The 23,475-nt window shown below is 47.1% G+C and overlaps 1 protein-coding gene across 6 annotated transcripts in view; it reads left to right on the top strand.

Annotated features, from left to right (window-relative positions):
• LOC143124458 (cytoplasmic polyadenylation element-binding protein 3-like) overlaps positions 1-23,205 on the top strand; it is a 32,237-nt gene extending 9,032 nt beyond the window's left edge. For 4 of the 6 annotated variants that reach the window (XM_076286004.1, XM_076286002.1, XM_076285999.1 and 1 more), the window contains 8 exons: positions 6,450-6,506; positions 9,601-9,624; positions 11,345-11,512; positions 13,209-13,298; positions 20,022-20,140; positions 20,222-20,336; positions 20,820-21,001; positions 22,365-23,205. In XM_076286004.1, the coding sequence (XP_076142119.1) occupies positions 6,450-6,506; positions 9,601-9,624; positions 11,345-11,512; positions 13,209-13,298; positions 20,022-20,140; positions 20,222-20,336; positions 20,820-21,001; positions 22,365-22,592 (983 nt within the window). In that variant the 3' untranslated portion in view covers positions 22,593-23,205. The remainder of the gene's footprint in view (positions 1-6,449; positions 6,507-9,600; positions 9,625-11,344; positions 11,513-13,208; positions 13,299-20,021; positions 20,141-20,221; positions 20,337-20,819; positions 21,002-22,364) is intronic. The other 2 variants (XM_076286003.1, XM_076286001.1) reach the window with 1 other exon arrangement.
• The last annotated feature ends 270 nt before the right edge of the window (positions 23,206-23,475 follow it).

Here is a 23,475-nt window from a genome sequence, read left to right as displayed (position 1 = left end):
CTCATGTAGAAGGGAGAGATTTGAGGAAGATCATGAAGGAGCCTCTTTTGTGGAATCTTACACCACTTCACTGTCACATCAAAGGGGTACAAATGATTCAGCTAATCTTTTCAACACTGCAGTGGCTGGGAAAAAATGCATTTCATTCCCACAGGTTGACAGTCATTTGCATTAAGAGCAAAACGCATCTGATCTGCACAGTATATTTAGGGTTGTTATAGACGTGTTACAGATCCATGAAATAAATTCAAAGAGATCTCCCCGTCATGTCAAATCAGTCCTGAAAGCGCTTAAAGCCAGCAGAGTTGTGTAAAACAAGAGCTGTCTTTTAAAACTACAGTTTCTCATTGGCCTTTGGAAGTAGTGACATTACTATGGTGGTTGTTTGAGTCTATTAAAAAAAAAAAAAAAAAACCTTAACCAGATCCGGTCATACCGGATTTCTCCTTAAGTCACAAGAATTATTGTGAGCGACAGCCCCTCATCTTGTAGTGTGTGTGTGTGTGTGTGTGTGTGTGTGTGTGTGTGTGTGTGTGTGTGTGTGTGGCCTGGGGTGGGGGTTAGCGTTCACTTCGAGGCCTGCAGGTTTGGTCTGTTGCTCTCTCATGCGTTGGCTCTGTGTTTCCTGTCCAGCGCTGTGTTGGCACTGCGTGGCCACCGTGTTGTTTTGCCCAGAGGTCAGTGGGGTGGCCCACTTTCCCCCCTCCCTCCACTGAAGGTAGACAGGCCCAACTAAGAGTACGGAAATGGGAATCTAGTTGCAAATCGGCCGGGTGACAGCAGAGATGATTGGCAGCCAGATGTGACCACAATCTAGTCTTGCATTGTTTACTCCCCAATCCCTGTGAACACTGTGGATTGTGTGGGGTGTGTGTGTGTGATGGGTTATTACATGCTACCATTCATGGTTATGGTAGTTTGACCCCTTTCTTCCCTGAGCTGCTGGTCAGCAGATTTCACAAACCTGGTATTCCTCAATGGTGTCCAGACAACAAAGCTGATTGTGCTGCTCTTGTAATGCTCAGTTCTCAGGAGAAATTGATGCAGTCGTATGGAAACTTGTGTGGAAGACTGTAACCCACTTAGGAGGAGCATGTCTGAAACGTGAGGTTAGGGCTCTGGCATTTGCCATCTACTTGCCAAAGGGCCAGACAAGTTTGCCATGGTCATTATTTTCTGTCTTTTATTTTTTTTTTCTACTTGAGTGAGCAGTGAGTTGGTTTTGGGGGATGGGAATGGATGAATGGTGGTGAGACAAGCGCAGACAGGCTAATGGGTAAAAGGGTCACCTCATCATGAAGGAGGCCTTGAGCTCGGGTATGATGAGGAGGACTACTGCTGGTCAAGGGGGCTTGTTTTGTGTGTGTGTGTGTGTGTGTGTGTGTGTGAGCCCCTTCTTCTGACGAGCTTGTGTGTGCAAGAGTGAGCCCCTTCTTCTGACGAGCTTCTGAACACTCATTAATCCGATTGGAATGGAATGCGTAGGGGAATTTACACTTTGTTTTGAAGGGGGTTTGCAAGCAGGGCTGGGTGAAAGGGCCTGCCCTGAACAAATGCTCCCTTTTTTAACCCCCCCCCCCCCCCTCCCAATACCATCACCATCACCACCCCCCACCACTCAAAACATCTACTACCATACACTGCAGCAGCTCATAGATGGCCCAAAGAGGGGTTAGCTCTGCTCACGTGCAGAGAGTTAGGCCTCTGGAAGCCCACTGTTACACACACACACACACACACACACACACACACACACACACACACACACGTGCACTTGAGCACAATAGCCCCTAGTGTTGATGTGTTGATATGCATGCATGTTCGCTCACACTCTTACGTAAACAAATCTGTTTTTCCTCCTCAACCTGGCCTCATGTGACTGCTCTGTGCCAGTTACACATCGCAAAAGCCTGCTTTATCTGCTTAACGTGGAGCTTTTAAAAAATCATAAGGCTTGACATATTTCTTTTCCCACCCGTTTAATCAAAGCTCTGTGCTGCCTGGTTTAGCAGTACTACGTCATTAGGGGGGTGACAAACGATGTGTACGAATTTACATGAAGGTGCGGGGATGGGGATGGAGGTGAGAACGCCCGCCGTGACAAAACCACACTGTGGAGTGCGTAAGGTTACAAGGTGTGTGTGTGTGTGTGTGTGTGTGTGTGTGTGTGTGTGTGTGTGTGTGTGTGTGTGTGTGTGTGTGTGTGTGTGTGTGTGTGTGTGTGTGTGTGTGTGTGTGTGTGTGTGTGTGTGTGTGTGTGTGTGTGTGTGTGTGTGTGTGTGTGTGTGTGTGTGTGTGTGTGTGTGTGTGTGTGTGTGTTCGTGTTCCACTACACCATGTCTGGCCCGGTCAACAAGCCCTGAAAATGTAAGGGAAAGAAAGCCACCCCTGCAGAGGAAATGACCCCCACCACGCCACCTCTCCGGCTCCTGCCTCCCCATCAGAAAGTTCAAACACTTCAGACGGGAGAGGTTAGGAAGAGCGGGGGCCAGACAAGAGGATGCTGTCTGTCAGAGCCGACTCGAGCCAGTGCTTGCTGGCGGATGACCCTGTGATCCCAGACTGTGGAGTCTGACATGCATGAAAGCAGGACCAGCCGTGGTTGATGCAGTCATTGACATGCAGGATCAAGACATGCATGCTCCTCCTGGATTTGGGGACTTTGGACACAATGGCGTCTTTTTAAAAATGGTAGTCGTCAGCAAGTGGAACTATAAACAAATTGCCCCCGTTGTGATCGTAGTGCTCCCCAAGTGTCATGGCATACCATTCAGAATAAAATTCTGAAGGGCCTTCAAACATCAGCTCTTGAATGCAAATGGAAATTAAAGGTGGATGGCAAACTAGAAGCTTAGTTTCAATGGTGAACTGGAGGAATTGTAAAGCGAGATTCAAACTAGAATATGGCACTCATTAGAGTGCATAGCTTCGCCCACCATTTCTTTCAGATCTGTAACAGATCCTCAGCCAAGGAGGTTGTGTATTTCTCCTGAGTCACTTTGTTTGTACATTTGTTAGTTGGTTGGTTGGTTTGCAGGATTATGGAATAAAACTACTGGCCTGATGTTCATGGAACTTAGTGAAAAGGCTCATGCAGGCATCTTCTAACTGCCGACATTAGTGAAGGCTAAACTGAAGCCTTTAATATGCAATGTGAGTGAGATCTGCTCCAAAATGTAATTACTTTTTTCTTGTCTCAAGCTTCTTTTTGGTAAAATCTGGCAATTGTCTGGCAATAGTCTGCAATTGTTTTTTCTGTATTCTGCTTACAAATAAACAAACAACCAAAGCATGGATGACTACCACACTTCAAACTTAAGCCTTAAGAAAGCTACTATATCAACCTTAAACATGGATAAACATATTAAACATGCCATTCTAAGTGTGTCGATAGATACAAATGCATGGATTTAAGCCTGTAACAGTGTTCTTATTGTGCACACATTTCAACTGGTGGCTATCGACTGGCTTCCTTAATCTGCTCTAATCTTTAAAAGGAAGTGAGCTTGTGTTTTTATCAAGAGGTCATAAGCCTCCCCCTTGAAGTGCACAGAGTGGAAACAACTGGCCATGATTCTGCATTTGCGCTTTCGTGTCACAGTTGAAAGTGATAATGTGACACTAGTCATCTACCCTACACACACACCCACACCCAACCGGACCCCGGGTCTTGACATTATCGTCTTGCCTTTAGGAGTAGCTTGTACCCCACCCCCAACCCCGGCACTCTCGCATGCAATTTTTTTTTCCAGTGGCCATTTATAGGAGGCCCTAACGTGCTGTTTAATGTGGAACAGAGGCCTAAGACGTGGTCTCAGCCAAGTCCAGGAGAGCTCCAGGTGTGAAGCCGCCCCCTGTGCAGTCACCCACAGCTCCTGTTAACCCCTCGCAGACCCCCCTGACAAGGGAAGGCTCTGGACTCATCCGTCATCATGGAGCACTTGATCAGTGGTGGGGGGATTTAGTCTGCCATTTCAACAGGAACTTGTAGAGAGAGAGATGTTATCTCTCTGATAACTGTAGCTTGGCAAAATGCTTGTCAGTCACCTTGAGTTGAATAGTATCTGTCTGTTAGCTCATTTACATTTTGGATCATCAAACTGTCATTGGTAGCAGGTGAAACATGAGGCATCACATGCTAACGTGTTGGCGGACCAGATAGGCACAGATAACTGTTATTGTGCCGGCTCATAGTGGCAGGGATTAAAGGTGTTGGCTCCAGTCCCTTGACCTCATCTCCACAGCTGTGAAAGCACACACACGCACACACACACGCACACACACACGCACACACACACGCACACACACACGCACACAGTCATCAGCATGAGCAGTGGTTGTGCTTCGGCCATGCTGAGGCCTCCCCAGGCTAAGTGGGGAAACTGAGGCTGAGAATAGCCAGCCCTGTCTGTGAGGAAATGTCACTTGCACAGCGCTTTGTTGCCCTGTCACTGCAGATGCCATATGGCTGGAGATATTTCTGTCCATGTCTGTCAGTGTGTATGTGTATTTGAATGAGGGGAAAAGATTGTGTGTGGGGGATTTTAGGGTGTGTTACTTTGTCTTGTGTGTGTATTTGAATGAGGGGAAAAGATTGTGTGTGGGGATTTTAGGGTGTGTTACTTTGTTTTTTTAATCATAAAAAGGTGTGGTGATGATCCCGGCCCCTTAAGAAACAGCCACAGCTTTGGCACAGACTCCGGTGTTACAAAGAAACATTGAGCTTTGGCTCCCGACCAAATTGCTCACAATGCAGCACACATCTTGAGCAAGAAGCAAGCCACACTGTTGAAGGTTCACTCTGGAAGTTTCCATAGAGGTTTTGGCAGGCTTTCTACTAGGAATCTAAAAGACACAAGACAAGATCTCCTATTTGTCTTGTCTGGCAAAGGCTTGTGAAAGATTCATCCCCAGTTTGACAATTTTTTAATATGAAGTGCATTTATTTTCATACAAGCAAGCAAGATGATTCCTGCTTGTTCATGCATTCTCTTGAAATGACTGCAGGTGACTAAGTCAGGAGTTCTGCAAACTGATGGGTTCTTCGTTAGGCATGATGCTACTGTGAGGTTTGTTACAAGAACAGACTGATGAAATTGGGTGTGCCCACAATCACTCCCACTGATCTGTCTGGTGTGGCAACACCTCTGCAGTGTGGAAATTAAGTTGGTGTGTGTGGCCACCTCATATAAACATTAAAATGTGTCAAATAAGTGTAAAATTGGCATATATAGCCAATTCAGTTTCTTATTTCTGTGCTGCGTAGAGTATGTTGTCATGTTGTATTTTTCATTAGTCAGTAGTTTGTTGCCGTCTTGCCATACTGTGTGCAATGGATGTAAAAGCTCAACAAAAGCTCTCAGTCTCAGCCCTCTGTCTCAGTAGGGGAGGTAGAATTGCCACCGATTTTATAAAGCCTCTGTGTCGTTTAAATGCTCAGGGCAACCCTGCAGTGACTTGGCATAGGTGTGTGTGTGGTGGGGGGGTGGGGTGGGGAAGGGGACTGTTGGGGTGTGTGACTGCTGTAGGCAGTTGTGTGTGTGTGTACTGATTCAGCAAGCGGGTTTGACGGCTACTATCTGCCGACATATGGTTCACACGGTTTCACATGCACGCCCCATGCTGAACTAACCAAGCAGTCAAATAAGAAGCAGCCCTTTGTTTCGGGTGGGAACCTAACTGACAATTTTGTGTGTGTGTGTGTGTGTGTGTGTGTGTGTGTGTCACATTGAACAAATTATCAACACAGGCCACTTGTCCTACTTTTGCTGCAATCATCAATTTACCTGTCTGAAACACCGCAAACTCTGCGTACAGTGTGAGATGGAGAGGCTCGTCAGCATATTAGAATGTTAGAAGCTCAAAGAGGCTCTTTAGCTGGAGCCTGTGGGGGGGTCAGTGTGTCTGAAATGGCTGACTACAGTCCCCTCTCCGCGGGCCGAGTCCAGCCGAGCACCCCCCTCCCCAACGAGGCACACTCCAGAGCTCTCCGGCCACACTCCGCCAGTGCAGGGCTGCTTGGCTGGGCTGCAACAGCACTGACATGTTGGTGAAACAAGTAGATGGATAACCGGGCGGAGCGGTGAATCATGCCATTACCACAAAGCGAGCCGAAAAGAAATAAACACGCTCTGACTGACACACACACACACACACACACACACACACACACACACACACACACACACACACACACACAAACAAACAACGCTCCTCTCCTGTCTGCCTCAGAAGCTATTTAGCTGTCAGTCTGAACCAGAGTAGGTGTAATGTACAACAGGCCCATAAAAGCGAGCAGGAAGTGGAGAGCCAGAGGAGAAATGGGTGAGGTAATGGTGTGGGGACATTCCGTCTGTGCTGCATGCTCAATGAGGGCTTTGCTGTTAACACATTTCTTGTTTTGTTTTGTCTGTTTGTTTGTTTGTTTGTTTGTGCCCTTTCTCTAACAGGACGCATGGGTTTGAATTTCCCCCACCCAGCTGCTGACCACATCATGCCCCTTAACAGTGAGTGACCTTTTCATTTTAATCATTATTTACCCTCTCTCATTTGATCAATTTCTCTGCCTTTGGTTGTCTTTGACTTGTTACAATAGAGATTAGAATGTGGGAAAAAGTAAGTCACCCTCTCTTTGCTATCTTATTTGATTACACTCATCATACACTGGGTATGGTGTTTTCAAGAGATGTACGATGTTGGGTTTCAGTAATGGAAGGCGCTCTGAGCCTCGCTTGTCTGCTAGGGATGCATGCGTTGAGCTCTTGAGGAGTAGTATTTGTGGTTTATAGAGCCGCCCTCTCTGACAGGAATGAGTCACTGGCACAGTGGGTACACCTAGCCTGCTGTGCCCATCCCTGGCCCCACCGCCACCTTCTCCAGTCCCCCCCCCCCCCCACACACACACACACACACACACACACACACACACACACTCTCGTGTAGCCTTTAGATGAGGGCCTTCACAGTTGTTGTCCCATCCCTGAGGGTGAGAAGGCCAGTGGTATAAATAGAGGACCTGTAAGACTATACACCCATGCTGTCCTCAGGCAGGTGGCAGAGAGAGCAGGTTTAAGGAGAGAGAGGAGGGGGGGGGGGGGGTCAGGGGACACCCATGATAGGGTGGGGTGGGGGACAGGGGGTTGCCATGTGGCTCTGAGGAATGCTGGTGAGCTGTGGAAGCACCATGAATAGAGCCAGTGGTCACGGCCATGTAGTTTCCTTGGTTGAGCTCTCTGTCTCCCCAAGATCATAGAGTCCTCAGCAGCAGCGGTCTGCTTGCCTCAGACAGGCAGGACCAAGCCCTGTTAGGGCTTGAGTATGTGGTTGGAAGAGGAGGAGGAGGAGGTTGGTTGGTGGGGGAAGCAGGTTTGTTGGCCGGGCAGTGGTGGTGATATCACCAGGAGGAAGCGGTGTGTTGGGATCCAGGGCGCAGGAGCACAGCAAGGGAGCAAATAAACAGCAGGGCCACTTAATGAGCACTTTCCCTCCTGATCCCTCTCTCTTTCTCTCTTCCTCTCTCTCTCCCTCCCTCCCTCCCTCGTTCTCTCCTGGACTCCTCCGCTTCCTCCTCCGACAGGATGCTCTGTCTGCTTTATAATGAATGGAGGCGAGCTGGAGAGTCTCTCCTCTCCCTCCCCTCCCCTCCTCACCACTGTGGCTGCGGCTGTGGTTTGGACACAGTCTGGGCCTCGTTAAATCTCCCGACGAAAAAAGGAGGGCCCTTGCAGTCTCTCTTTTATATATACATTTTTTCATACATTAACAATAAATCTGCAAAGGGGCAGATCTTCTTCCCTCGCTTTCCTTTATTTGTTAACTTAGTTATTCTCTTTGTCTATAAGTTATTAGTGCATGTGGTTTGAGAAACTTTAGAGAATTCACTGTCGGGTTTTAATTTCCCTGCGGTGCAGAGAAGCTGTTGCTGTAGCAGATCCACAGTGAAATATGGGTGAAGACTGAAATGTGCTGTGGCTTGTTGCGTCCCCAACAACGGCGATTAAAATCTGACACACACTCAGGCCCCAGGGGGAAATTGCGCTCGGAGGTTGACAGTTATGTGCCGGGGAAGCGCTCCTAAGTGCCTGTGCTCTTTCTTTCTTTCTTTCTTTCTTTCTCTCTCTCTCTCTCTCTCTCTCTCTCTCTCTCTCTCTCTCGGTTCAGTGTAGAGGAACTGCTGAGGGGCAGAGGACTGAAAACTGGGGCTACTGAGATCATGAGCCCCCCCCACACACACAGAGACCAATATGTTCCCTCTGACATCCTCAATGTCTCCCCTGTTGGTTTCCTCCATTTCCCCCCCGTTGGTGTTGATTATGTTTCTTTATGAGGTGGAGTTTTGTAACAGTGACTCATCCTTTTTGTCCCTGTCCAACTGTTTCTGTCTCACAGACCTTTCTCTTGTAGAGGACATATGCACACAAACACGCACTTTGATTCCACTTTACAAGTCATGTTTCATCAGGATTCATTATTCATTTTTGAATAATCCAGTAGATTAAATCAGTTTAACAATCTATTATGGGTTTGACACTGACACAATCACACACACACACACACACAGAGACACACACACGCACGCACACACACACAGCTGAAGTAAACAGCAGCTAACGCGGCGCAACTTGTGTCCCAGAGGAATGTGGGTGATGCGTTCCTGCGTCTCCAGCAGCAGCACGTGTGGCCCCCCTGGGGATTTCTCGGCGTCTCCCTCCGTGCATGTGTCCACCCGATGCAGATTTACGTCTCAGTCGACTCGGCCGTCTGTCTTTTGTCTGTCTTTTGTCAAGGGAAGAGAGTCATGTGAAATGGTGTCTCAAGTGTAGAGTATGCAAATGAACTGTTTATGAACGGAGTGACTGGTCGCTTATTTAGCATCTCGCTATGGTCTTGGTCTTACTGCCGCAGGAGTGGAATGTGCCAAAACAAGCATAGTGCACAGGAACCTGTAAACCGGGGGGGGGGGGCATGCCTGATTGTTTTTTGCTGATCTGTATCCACCATGTGATGCCATAATAATGGCAGTCCTCGTGGCTGGACATGCCCTGCCCCTGTGACCTGAGATTGGAGCCTGATTGCAGTTGTGTGTGTGTGTGTGTGTGTGTGTGTGTGTGTGTGTGTGTGTGTGTGTGTGTGTGTGTGTGTGTGTGTGTGTGTGTGTGTGTGTGTGTGTGTGTGTGTGTGTGTGTGTGTGTGTGTGTGTGTGTGTGTGTGTGTGTGTGTGTGTGTGTGTGTGTGTGTGTGTGTGTGTGTGTGTGTGTGTGTGTGTGTGTGTGTGTGTGTGTGTGTGTGTGTGTGTGTGATAGGCCTCTGAATTTCTGACCACAAGCCTGTTCCCGTCTGAAGGGGGACAGCCCCTAACAAAGTATGCCTGACTGTGCTATCTCTGTGCCTTGGTCATTTTTGTTCTGGTTGTCTGCCCACAAAACGTATATCTCTATCTCTCTTTTTCTCTCCCAACACCCCCCCCCCCCCCAATCCTAAACTACTCTCCTACTCTCCTCTTCTTTTTCCCCTCTCCCACTCTCTAAACCTCCTTTCATCTCTCTCTCTCTCTCTCTCTCCCCCCCTCTCTCTCTCTCCCTCCATCATGTTCACAAGCAGCCAGGAGCTATGGCCGCAGAAGAGGTAACCTTGTCGCCTTTCCTCTGTCTTGTGCTTGCTGAGTGGGCTTGGGAGGGATGTTAATCTCTGGTTCCCGTGTGTGTGGGTGTGTCGCAAGAACCTGTGATTCGTAATCTGATGTCAGAACCTAGCTCTAGTTTCATCTACACAGTTGGATGAAATCTAAATGATTCCATGCTCCTTTTGGTTTTGTCTCGTGATATTTACGTTTTAATCATCTGGTGAGAGGGATGATTTTTAATTCTCCAGTACCTGTGTAACTGCATGCTCCTAAAACACTGCTATGTGCCATTAGTGTCACATATTATTCGTTTTAGTTCCTCCTGCATTTCATTGGGATTGGTTGTGTTTCATTTCACTTGTATTTTCCATCCTCATGTTGGAACTGGTCTTGTCCAGACCAACATTGACAACCACAAAAACACTTCCTTACCATAGGCAATGTCCAAATCCCTCACTGAAGCAGTGTTGTGAGCATGGAGCTTCTCAGATGTGACAAATTTTTTTTAACATTTAATTTCTTAACAGGTGTTGTGGGAATTGTGGCCTTGCACACATTTTTTTGCACAGAATTTTGAACTAATGCTGTGGATGGTTAATAAAAGGCACTGCTACCATTCTCACTTCTTTTGACACCTCTGCAGCAACAGAGGCTCAGAGAACTGAGAATGTGGACTTGGTCAAATGGGCCGCTGCTATGTTGCGCTATGCCGTGCTCATATAACCTCTCTAAGACACTCTACACAGTTTTTCGTCTTCAGGCCAAAAATGGCCATAGAAAACATACGACAGTCAGTAATTTAGCAGAACATCAATTTAGGTTTTCACCATTCAAGGCTAATCATATTTCAACATGCATTCTGGAAACACATTTGGCCTTGGAGCAGGATTTGATTACAGTACAATAATAATAGGCTTCGCTTGCTCTGGCTTTATTGTAATGGTGGTTTTCATTAAGGTCTCATTCCCTGTCCATTTTTGTAGGCATTTTTTCATTAGATGCAGCAGGCTGAAAGAGCCTTGAGTTATTTTCATCTGGTGAACTCTGACCAGTGTTAAATATGTGGACATATAAGAAGTCAGAGAAGCCATGTCCAGAAATGGTGAAAACGAATGCTCACTAAACCCAAACAAAGCAGTGATCTCATTTCCTCTGTACACCTTAAACAACTTAAAATCTGACCTCTGGAAGATACACACATAAATGTATGATTGTAACATAATTCACTTAAATCATACATTTACTGAACTTGAAATTGTAATCAAAATAAACATTCTATACAAAGAAAAAATACATCAGTCAAGTAGAACACAAATCTGAAATTGAAAGCAATCAGAAGATGAAATGCATATGTTTGATTTGTAGGCTATGTCTTAGAAAGATAGAGGTACTCCTCTCAATTCGGTATAAGATTCCTTGGTCTTGTGGAATTTGTACTTTCCATCAGTCACTCTTTATGTGAACTGTTCTAAGTAAACATTTTCGCAACTGCCACGTCTCTCAACTCGATGTACTGTCTGGCTCATTACCAGACCTGCTTACGGCAAATGTTGTTGTGCCTGTCACATGGGTTCATCTTAATTCCTAATACCTCACCTCTTTGCTTCTTCCCCTGTCTCACTCTCTTTATCTCTCTCTCTCTCTCTCTCTCTCTCTCTCTCTCTCTCTCTCTCTCTCTCTCTTCTCTACATCTCTTCTTTCCTCCGTCTTGCCGTGATGCAGGTCGTTCTTCACTGTTTCCCTTTGAGGATGGCTTCCTTGACGATGGCCATGGCGAGCAGTCGCTGACGCCAGGGCTGAGCTCACCAACGCGTTGCCAGAACGGAGAGAGGATGGAGCGTTACTCCAGGAAGGTGTTTGTCGGAGGCTTGCCCCCTGACATTGATGAAGGTAGGTCTTCCATCTCCCGTCATTGTTGGACAAGGCATTATCCATGTGCTCACAACTCACCATCTTATGCTGCCTGTATTCATGGATATTGTCTTAGTTGTAGATTGTGGTATACTGACTGTGGTCTTAGTTGTTGTCACAGCTTTTGTGTCCATTTGCATGCTTGTTTGTTTTTTTTCTCCCAAATTAAATTTGGAAAGGTTTAGGAATTTCACAGATTTCACAGATGGCATGGTTTACTTTCTGTGTGTACAGCTGTTTGCCACTAAATGTTAAATGAAGTCAGAGCATCCAGCCAACTCTATTCACCCAAACCCCCCCCCCCCCCCAAGTCCCAATTCACACGCAGATTATCTGGGAAAATACCACCCCCTTCACTCAACTATCTCAAGTCTTCACCTCAGGCACACACACACACACACACACACGCACAGACACACAGACACTCGCACACGGACACTCACAAAAAGGAACAAACACACACCTATAGCTCAGATCCATTTCACTCTCCTCGCTGTCTGTCCTTGACCCACCCCCACTGTGCCCCGCAGATTTGTCTAGGGGTTGCGTTACACCGGCTATTTGGCCAGCCAGGGCTAGAAAAACTGCACTCGGCCCCTGCAGCTTGGGAGGAGAGGCCGCCTCCAGCTGGGGCCATCTCATGATCCCACAAGGCCCGTCTCCTCTGTTCCCCCTGGCCCTTTGGCCCCACCAGGCTGATTGGCTCACAGCGTGGGTGGGAAGTGCGAGCCCATTGGCTGCTGGGGTGGGTCCATCGGGCGGCCCCTGCAAGCCCATTGGCTGCCCGTGTGGGACCCGTGTGTGTTGGCTTACCTCATGGGGCTGGTAATTGTGTGTGTGTGTGTGTGTGTGTGTGTGTGTGTGTGTGTGTGTTTTTCATGCTGCATGTGTGGTGTTGGCAGTGATAACAGAAGAGGGGTGGGATTGGGTGGGAGGTGTTGTGTGTGACAGCGGGGCTACAGCTGTGGTGGCGGGCGGGCGGGCGGGCGGGGGGGCAGGGGGGGGCGGTTGTCTGTCTCAGGGCAGATGTGAGCACCACCACGGGGAGAGACCAGGCTGGGCTCTGGGAATCCACAGGGCTGGGCTGGCTCTTAAGTAAGCCTTTTATTAAAGTCAGACTTGAGACACACAAGTCCTTCCACAGAGGAGAGCATACTGTCCCTCTCCCGCTCACATTCACACCGATACACCCCTAACTTCTGTCTTTCTGTGACACACACACGCACAAATACTAATACAAATACAAATACAAACGCATACACTATAGTCTACTGTTCATCTTCCACAGTCCTCTTAGACACACACACACACACACACACACACACACACACAAAAGGCTGGTTTCATAACAGCCCTTGGCCTGATGGCAGCATCATGAGGCCACAAGCACAATGAGTGCAGTAATAACAGCGAGTGTTAAACAGCCACCAGCCAGTGTCAGCCAGCAGCGCCTATCCCTCCGCCAGCGCATACCAGAAGTGTGACCACACACACAACTGCAGCTCGGACCAGTCAATGATGTCAGGTCTTTTAAGACAAAAAATCCTTTTCAGCCTGTCTGATCTAATTTAATGTCTATTTCTCTCTCTCTCTCTCTCTCTCTCTCTCTCTCTCTCTCTCTCTCTCTCTCTCTCTCTTTCGCTCTCTTTCTCTCCCTCTCTTTCTCTCCCTGCAGATGAGATTACCAACAGTTTCCGTCGCTACGGACACCTAGTGGTGGACTGGCCACACAAAGCCGAGAGCAAATCCTACTTTCCACCCAAAGGTACGCTAATCGCCGCGGGGAACACTAACGCTAATAGGGCTCCCAGCTGTCTCCTGTCCGACCCTTAGAAGATAATAACACTAGGCCGCCGCTCAGGGCCCTGTGCTTGGGCCCCGGCGTGCCGGACTGGGTTGCTGTGAGGTTGTTCGAGACACACAAGCACACACACACACTCCTGCTGTGAGTCCTAGAGCCAATCCCTCCACTTCACTTTAATGAGATGAGGATTTGGAGGCAGAGGCCAACTTCACATCCCCCTCTCACCTCCAAAAAAATATTTTTTTTTCTTTTTTCCTCCACCTCTCTCTCTCTCTCTCTCTCTCTCCTGGTGAGATTATTTCCCCATCGCCCCAGCTAGAGTGCTTTGTGCGCCGAGCTGTGGGGATATTAACTGGTGCGGGAAGTGAACGGCCCCTGCAGAGGACTTTTGTTTGCCCCCCTCATCATATAATGTGCCCAGGGCATGTTGTGCAGATGGATACAGACTGGTGTGTGTGTGTGTGTGTGTTATTATGTGCTCGTTTGTGCATTGGTGTTTGTGTGTGTGTAATTGAATTGTGTTGGTTGAAATCATGTTTGCCTGGACTGGAAAGTGTTTGTCAGATCGGTGAAGACGCCCGTGGGGAGGGATGTCACAGTGTCTTTTGGGCAGGTGATGCGATCACTGGGCAGGGTCAGGCGCTGCGTCATTCCCAGAAGCCTCGGCGGCAGCCATCCATGCGTCAGAGTAGGGAAGCTATTAAGGTCTGCCTGGAAATAGCGGACATTCTTCAGGCAGATGGTAATGCATTGCATCTGGAGGAGGAATGAAAAAAAAAACATTTCTAGTTACGCTGTTCCCTCTTTCTTGCTCTTTCGCTCACCCTTTGTCTGAGCATCTTTATGCTCCCATTTCTCTCTCTCATCTCTCTCTCTCATCTCTCTGTCTCATCTCTCCATCTCTTTCTCTCTTTCTCTCTCTCTCTCACTCTCTCGCTCTCTCTCTCTCTCTCTCACACACACACACACACACACACACACACACACACACACACAAAAACTTGGGATGTTAAAATAGACTTTTTGTTTAGGAGAGAAAGCCCAGGTCTCCTTTTAAGGAAAGCATTTGGAGCAGGGGTTAAGCTGAGAGGAGATGCACACCTTCATCTAGTCTCTTTGTAGCTGCAGCCTCCATAGAGCCTAATATGGGGGAACCCATGGTAGCCCTTCGTTCCCGTTCATGTAGTTAAACAGTCTTGTCGCTTGAAAGGATCAAGCATTACATTCATATTATTCATATAATTGTTGTATACAAGGAGAACATGTCAGATACTCATGTGTGTGTGTTTCCGTACTGTGCATGTGGTTTCTTCATTCCCTATTCTGTAACCAGTGTAACAGCAGATGTGGGACCGCTTTCAAGTTGCCATCAATCTCCATCGTTATTATTTTATTTTATTTATTTATTTTTTTTAAAAAGGAGGAAAAGAAAGAAAGTAACGACTGGCCGGAGCTTAGCGAATGGAAGATGATGCTCTTATTCCATGCTCGCCTGGCAGGGGCCGGACACACCAGCGGGGAGTTGTGTGTCTCGGTGCGTTTATGAAAGCCCCTGCTGCCGCTGCTGCTCTGTGTGACTCACTCAGTGGCTCTCGGCCCTTCAGCAGCACGCACAGGGTGTGCTCTGCTCCCCTCTCCTCCCCTCCCCTCTCCTCTCCTCCCCTCCCCTCCCCTCTCCTCCCCTCTCCTCCCCTCTCCTCCCCTCCCCTCTCCTCCCCTCTCCTCCCCTCTCCTCCCCTCCCCTCCCCTCCCCTCTCCTCTCCTCCCCTCTCCTCCCCTCCCCTCCCCTCTCCTCCCCTCCCCTCTCCTCTCCTCCCCTCTCCTCGGCTTGTGCACTGTCCAGTCCCAGGGCCTCAGTGCCACTCAGTAGCACAGACACTGGTCATACACTTTCTCCAGTTGTAGGTTTTTGTTTGTCCCATCTCTCCCAGACTGATTTCACATTTAAATTGAAACCTTAGCAGGGCGGTTTCCATGTATTCAGCCTAATAATTCACTAGGTTTCAATGGTTGGCTTTTTGGTTAGGACAAAGCTGAAACCATACCCTTGATGTTTAGCCATTTAGCAGATGATTTGCAGATTGTTTTCTATCCCATGAAGTTTGAGTGTGAGCATGGGATTTAGTATTAGTGTGCATTTTAATTCTTTAGCAGGTATCAGGTAATTTGGATTCATCATTTAATTGAAAATCACTGCTGTGCGTGTGCGTGTGGATGGATGTGGGCCACGTAACAAAGTCATATCCCTGTCGTAATCCTCTTCAGTGTCCAGGGGCAAACATCTGTGTTTTGCGCTAACCCGGGATGTGCAGTGCTGCATGTGTTGCCAGCCATCTACTGTGTTTCTCTCTCCCCCCCCCCCCCCCCAATAGTCATCTGTCTCTCCACAAAGCCACCTCTGTGCAGGCCCTAGGTCATGTAAAAGCTCCAGTGACGACTTTCAGTTTGGTTAATAATAATGGAGCCTCACAGTCCCCAAAAAGACAGATCGTCATCAGAGCGCTCGAGCGCATCTCTGTGTGACGTCCCAATTTCAGAGTCTCTCTGTGAGGGACTGTAGAGATCACCTGAGGGTGCGAGTGGATTTGATAAGTATAAGTAAGTATATATACTCTTTTGATCCCGTGAGGGAAATTTGGTCTCTGCATTTATCCCAATCCGTGAATTAGTGAAACACACTCAGCACACAGTGAACACACAGTGAGGTGGAGCACACACTAATCCCGGCGCAGTGAGCTGCCTGCAACAACAGCGGCGCTCGGGGAGCAGTGAGGGGTTGGGTGCCTTGCTCAAGGGCAGACTTCAGTCGTGCCTACTGGTCGGGGTTCGAACTGGCAACCCTCCGGTTACAAGTCCGAAGCGCTAACCAGTAGGCTACAGCTGCCCCACTGATTACCACAAGGCCAGTGTGCGTCTGGATCAGTTAGGATGCAGTGCATTGTCCATCCTCACTGGATTCCACCATTAGCAGATATCACTGGAGGACGGTACTGGACAGAGCTTATTTTGTTAGTAGTGGCATGACGATACATCTGCTTTCAGTTACAGACCGCACTGACGTGGGTAAGGGACACTGTCCAGCTGATTATTTTGGTTGCAAGAGCTTGTGGAAGTCAAGAGCTTGGCGGGGGAAGGAGGAAGTGTGGGGAGTTTTTTTTTTTGTGTTTTTTTTTATTGTCCTCTTTTTTTGTATTTGCAGTGGGTGATGTCGTCGCTTCTTTTAAACAGCGGCTTAATGACTTGGCCTGGCTGTTTGCTTTAGCGGAATACGTGTTTGTTTCTCTTCCCACACTCTCTCACTGCTCAGCCTCGTGAGTGAAGCAGTGTGAGTCTTGTTTTTGTTCCCTCTCTCCCTCCTGCTCTCGGTCCCTCCCTCCTTCCCTCCCTCCCTCCATCCTTCGCTCACTCGCTCAGGATTTATCGTAGCTGGTATGAAGGTGTCTCCGTCTCAGCTCCGGATTAGAAAGAGAAGATGGATGCTTGCTCTCAGTAGTACTGTGGGAATGACTCAGATGGATAGTCTTCTGTCCACTCCTCTGGTCCTGGGAGGTCTGGACTGGAGGCAGTGATTTACTCCCATTCCCTCAAAGCCCAGACACTGACCTGCTGGTCCACGGGTGCTTTGCCTTCTGTTTTGGCAACAGCTAAGCCTGCAAGGAAACTTCAGATGTATACTATCTATCTATATATATAAATGGAGTAAATATGCTGTGTGCACATGCCAGTAAAAAGAGAGCAAAAAAACAGGATGCATTATTCTTTTTTCAGAATTATTCTTTTTTACAGAACAAGGATACACATACATACATACATGCATACATATAGGATCTGAATTGGCATATAAAATAAAGAAATGATGTGGCAAATTCCATGCCTCTCTCTAGGCACACAGTTTAAAAAACAAAAACTCATTCATGACCTTGAACTCCTCCACAACAAACAATCACGCATCACTTATTAGCCCATATCGCAGCATGATGTCATTTCCTTGTGCGGAATGCTCTTGTTGTAAAAAGCATTTTTACATCAATAACAGCTACTTATTGCCGCCTCTTATCGGTGTCACTGCTGGAGAGCTCTCTCTTAACTGTGCCGAGGGCTGTTTATCTGACGCCCGATAAGCGCTGATCGTGCTGTCAGGGAGTTCAGGCAGGGAGGCCTTGAGGTAGTGGGCCATCCACAGCCTGCTGTTTATGTGTGCGTGAGGTTAATGGTTACCTCAGGCCGGTGTGGGGGGGGGACTGTTGGAGAGGAAAATGCTGCTCTGTGTGTTGCATGTGTTTGTTCATTTCCTTGTTCTCCTCCCAGGGTGCTACTCAGCAGTAAACTACTGCAAATCTCAGGCACGAGCCACTGCGGATATTTCTCTCTCTCTCTCTCTCTCTCTCTCTCTCTCTCTCTCTCTCTCTCTCTCTCTCTCTCTCTCTCTCTCTCTCTCTCTCTCTCTCTCTCTCTCTCTCTCTCTCTCTCTCTCTCTCTCTCGTGCACAAATACACATGCTCTGGTTATTCCATACCCCCTGTCCTCTCTGTATCCCACTGTGTGTAGCTGTGCTATTGGCCAATGTGAAAGCCTACGGGAATCACTAGTCACACGGGAAAGCGTAAACTAGTCAAAACAGTCACATGGAAAAGCCCACTTGCACTATTCTTCTGCAACTAATCTTTAGCCAAAATGCTTTTTAGAAAGACTCAGGACAGTCCATCTGTTATGTAACAGATTTCTTTTAATAGTCCTGGCTCCTTAGGTGAAGATGAGATAAAAAGGGTTCTGTGCTTTTCGAGAGCGTGCTGTCCTAACCTTATGGAGTCCAACTTTCTTTTTTACTTAACGGCAGTCGGTCACATGAAGTGCCATATTCACTTCTCTCTTCCCAAAGATTTCTCATTTGTGTGACTGTCTCATTTCTCTCTCTCTCTCTCTCTCTCTCCCTCTCTCTCTCTCTCTCTCTCTCTCTCTCTCTCTCTCTCTCTCTCTCTCTCTCTCTCTCCCCCTCCTTTCTCTTTCACTCTTTTGCAGTCTCTCAGAACACTGTGTACCTAACTTTCTGTCTCTGCCTCTCTCTTGGCTCAAATCCCTGAGTCATTCTCACTGCAGCATGTAAGTGGAGCCAGTGCTGCAGGCCCGTGTTTGTCTGTCTTCTCTTACACACACACACACTCTCATTCTCACTCTCACACACACACACACACACACACACACACACACACACACACACACACACACACACGGGATCTAAGTGATACACCACATGATCTTAGAACTGACAAATACTTTATATAAATATATATGATGGTGGTATACTCCAGCAGGCTGAGAGCTCATGTCTGGCTTTCTCATCCTCTCCCAAACATGGAACCCAGTCACTAAAACAGACCCAGCCATCTCCACTCCTGCCTGGCCCAAACAGAGGTGCTGTTGGCATGGAAGCCGTAGGCTAGAAATAGAAATAGTGGTCTTTTATGCCTCTGAGTTCTGTCCAGAACGGACCCTGTTATTCACTCTTCCAAATGTTGTTGGCTGTGGCTTGGTCTCCTGTGAAGTGACTTGTGGATGGTGTGTAGTGAAGTTTATGAACAAGCAGGTGCACAGGCAGGCAGAACTGTAAAGTTCTAATCCAGACTGACATTGGTCATACTTTTTTGACTTTTGTTGAGATTTACAGTGCGTAGGGATTGAGCCATCAGAACTCTATAAATCTTGCTTTGTCAGTTTGAAAGTAACTGGAGTCCTGCTCCCATATGGGCTCTTGCTTGTTGAAAGGACGAGTTTTGTGTAAACAAGTAGCTGTTTGGTGTGTGTGTGTCTATGCTGGAATGATTGATTACTGTGACCTTAAACAGCCACATATTGGAGTGGCCCCAGGTCCACTGAGCACGCTGCTCTCAGTCAGTTTGTTGTTGTCGTTGTTGTTGTTGTAGTAGTTTTCTTTTCTGCCTGGCTCTGTATCCTTTTTTTATTATCTCTTTTATCACCATCTTCCACTCACTTTGACTATTGAGGGGAGAGCGAGTTTGTTCTTCACTCACTCACCGCAACAGGACTCTCCTCCAGCCTTTGCTGAGTCAGGCTCCCCTCCCTGTGTGTCTTCCACTCTGGAATGCTGAAAGTAAAGCATGATCGTTGCGCATTCCAGCGCTTTCCATTTCTACTACTGTGCCGCGGTGACTGAGAGCCAGCTGCTAAACGCGGTCTCCTCAGCTGACGGTCAGCACTCCGCTCAGCTCTCCCCTACTGCGTCCGGGTGTGTGTGTGTGGGTGGGTGGGTGGGTCTGTCTGTGTGTGTGTGTGATGCAGTATACTTCAGTCTTTAAATCTAAAGTAGTGCCACACCTCAACCTGCTTTAACACCACCACATTAATCGAGAAGTGATCTTGTGACCTAAAAGACTATGACCGGTGATGCGATCTTACCATTGAGGGTGTGGCCCAGCTGTTGTGCATGGTTGAAATCTACACCAAGTTAATTTATTACACTGTCCGGTTGGGCTCCTTTTGTGCTTCTAAGCAAAGGTATAATCTCTCCCTATCTGATATACTTTTGGGTGGATAGTCATGTGCACAAACACACCCTCACTAATAGCTGTTGAATGCGGAAGGAATTCCAAATGCAAAGCAAGAGATAAAATAAAGGGCATTTCACCTTTTTAAATATGTATATTCTCTTCCTGTCTGCTTTTCCAGGTTATGCCTTCCTGCTCTTCCAGGAGGAGTCTTCAGTTCAGGCCCTGATCGATGCCTGCATTGAGGAGGACCAGAAGCTCTACCTGTGTGTCTCCAGTCCCACCATCAAAGACAAACCGGTGAGAAAAACAACCCTTTTTTTTTACAGCTATGTGTTTTTGCTGACTGAGCAATGGCACTGAAGCTCTCCCATCTCCCAGGTCCAAATCCGCCCCTGGAACCTGAGCGACAGTGACTATGTGATGGACGGATCACAGCCACTTGACCCTCGGAAAACCATTTTTGTTGGCGGGGTTCCACGACCTCTTCGTGCAGGTGGGGGTTTGGAGAAAGGATAGGGTTACCTTTGGGCAGAGAGGGTAGTTTGGAATACCCCAATCTGGGGCTTTGGATAAGGTGTTCAGTGACTAAGGCGGGGATCACGTTGGAAATAATGAAGCGGCAGCAATAAGCATAACCCAACACTCAAACCATAGTAATTTAAAAGAAGTTATATCTCATTCCTAAGTTACACAGCCTTCTACGTTATGTTGCCTAACTTGACAATTGATGCGCCTCACGTTACGCTTTGGAAGTTGAGGCAAGTTCAATGTTCAAAATAACTGTTCCTCTGCCGAACTATAGCGAACAATACAAAATATGCCGCTTGCCACTGGTCAATGTGATCCCTACCTTAATCTCACACAGGTTCAACCTCGCAAAACAGTTTAGAGTTGCACAAGTTATTTTAAAATGTATATTGCAGGCATACATATCTGCGTATACATGTCATTACATCTGTTTGTTTTTCTCCCCTAGTGGAATTGGCTATGATCATGGATAGGCTGTATGGAGGTGTGTGTTACGCTGGTATTGACACTGACCCGGAGCTGAAGTACCCCAAAGGGGCAGGCCGTGTGGCCTTCTCCAATCAGCAGAGCTACATCGCTGCAATCAGCGCCCGATTCGTCCAGCTGCAGCACAATGACATCGACAAGCGGGTGAGTGCTCTCAAAAGCAAAGCCAAATCATACGCAATGTTAAAACATGATTCTGTCTTACAATGTAGGGGATATGGGTTTTTTCCCCCATCATATTAAGCATGTATTCCAAAGCATGTATTCCGAAAATATGATGGCTCTATCCACAAACTAGTATGAGGAAATAGCACGCTGACGACTAGTAGGCAGCTAGATAGAGTTTAGTGCTATACGGAGTCTCTGCACGCATGTATTTTCAAGATGTGCCTTGGCAGTAGTCGCTCGGTGGCGGTCCAGAGGCCAATCATTGCAGCTAACAATATGTATGGAAACCCTGCGCCATGGTCAACCCACCAGGGAAACCATTGCGCTCTGGAGAGCTGACAGCCATTTGAAGTTAGCAGACGCTAGCTAGCTACAGTAATTATAGGTATCTGCCTTTTGCTCACTGGATCCCCATTCAAGTTAGCTGGCTATTTTCGGTGTGTTATCCCATTGCGTGAAGCTGAAAGACGACCAAGTCGGCGAAGGCTGCCGAGTCTGTCATCAGAACCATCCCGCTGGGCCAAAGGCCTCTATTGTTCATCTTGGCCCCTGTGAGTCCAGTCTTACAGTGTGTGTGAGTGTGTTTGTGCGTGTGTGTGTGTGTGTGACTGTTTGTGCATGTGTGAGTGCACAATGATCCATGTGGTGACCTAGGGGTCATATCCCAGTTTTGCTAGACTATGTCTTTTGGGGCCTGCAGTCCCAGTCTACTCTTTTGGCCCTTTGTGCAACAGGGTCTCCCTGGTTCCCCTGTAAACTATAATTTTGTATGTCAAGCACAGCTTAATTACATTTGGCCAGCTGTGTATAACATTTACCCATGACAGTGGCCATTTTTACATATCTGCTTAATTGGGACATTATGTGAGGTTGGAATTATATATTTTTTACCATATTTACATACAAGATTTGAATGGAGTGTTATTTTGGACTTGTTGGGCAAAGACTGAGTCTATCTTCATGTGTCTGGACATAACATGCTTTAACTACAGCACCCTTCACATTTGTTGGCACCCCTAGTAAAGTTAACTAAGTAAAGTAAAGAGGAGTAAAGAGAAGAATAATGTTTCAGAGATTTATCTTAATCTCACAATGAAAACAATGAGGAAAATCCAACCTGAAAGGGGAAATTACCCTGAGTAAAAAAAACAATGCATCATAAAGAAATCATACATTTTGACAAATAATAGATCACTGTAATTGTAGTTCTGCATCTACCCCAATTTTAATTAAATTCTAAGTCAATAAAATCTAAAGTATTCTTTAATACACATGCTCTGAATTCGAAGACATCCACCTATATCTTCTTGAATAACCTTCCACTCCCCCGCCCCCACAGGTGGAGGTGAAGCCCTACGTCCTGGACGACCAGATGTGTGACGAGTGCCAGGGGGCACGCTGCGGAGGCAAGTTCGCCCCCTTCTTCTGTGCCAACGTCACTTGCCTCCAGTACTACTGCGAGTACTGCTGGGCGAGCATCCACTCGCGCGCCGGCCGTGAGTTTCACAAGCCCCTGGTCAAGGAGGGGGGCGACCGGCCTCGCCACGTGTCCTTTCGCTGGAGCTGATGGGTGGGGGGGGGTCGTTAGAGACAGACCTGCCCCCCCATTGCCCCGGAGCCCAGCTAGATGTCCCATCATCCCACCCACCCCAGCAAACCACCCCCACTTCTGTCCCCTCCAGTTTCCAACCCATTGACCCACTCGCTTAGCACCCTATTCGCCTCTACCAACCTCCTCCATCATAACCACAAAATCAACAACCACGAATACATGGGTCTTTTTAAAATCCCTTAACTTTTTTTGTTTGTTTTGGTTCCATTTTTTTAAAGAAATAATGCAGTTTCAATGCTCTTAAAATTTTGTCCAGTGTTTGGTTTGTAATAGATAAAAAAAATAAGAACTAAGCAGATGATTAAAAAATAAGACTAGTGACCGCTCAGAAATTGCACTTTTGCATGTCAGACCACACTCATGTTAGTCAATACTTCAGACCCGTTCACCATCCTTATTCTTTTCAACATTGCCCCCCCCCCCCTCTCCCCCCAACCCGTCTCGGTGGGTAGGTCTGGGGTTGCTGTGACCCACTTTCAAAAAAAAAAGATTGAGTGAAATTACAAATATGAATATTTATAAATCTTATATTTTTTGTTTTTATATCTATCTATTCATGTAGAGATAATTAATTTTTTGTGTGAAAAGAGCATGCACTTATTTTCAGAAAAGGTAGAAGATTGCCCCTATTAAAAATGACCAAAGGTATAAGCAAACTAATATGTAAAAAAAAAAAAATAAAAAAAACTTAAGTAGGTGGCAAAAATGTAGCAAAATTGACAGCTATCCGATACTCAGTAGTATGGTTCAAAATACCCTAATTAGAATAACAAACCTTATATTGGACCTCCATTTTTTTTAAATGTCAATACCTCATACAGGCAATCAGATACTTTTC

This window comes from Alosa pseudoharengus, unplaced genomic scaffold (assembly GCF_046254945.1).
Source record: "Alosa pseudoharengus isolate Yale_2024_CS ecotype anadromous, Long Island Sound unplaced genomic scaffold, YU_APseudo_1.1 YU_APseudo_1.1_scf_15, whole genome shotgun sequence".
NCBI classification, from domain to species: Eukaryota; Metazoa; Chordata; class Actinopteri; order Clupeiformes; family Clupeidae; genus Alosa; species Alosa pseudoharengus.
The sequence above is the reverse complement of the archived record's forward strand: the minus strand, read 5'-3'. Positions and strand labels throughout refer to the sequence as shown.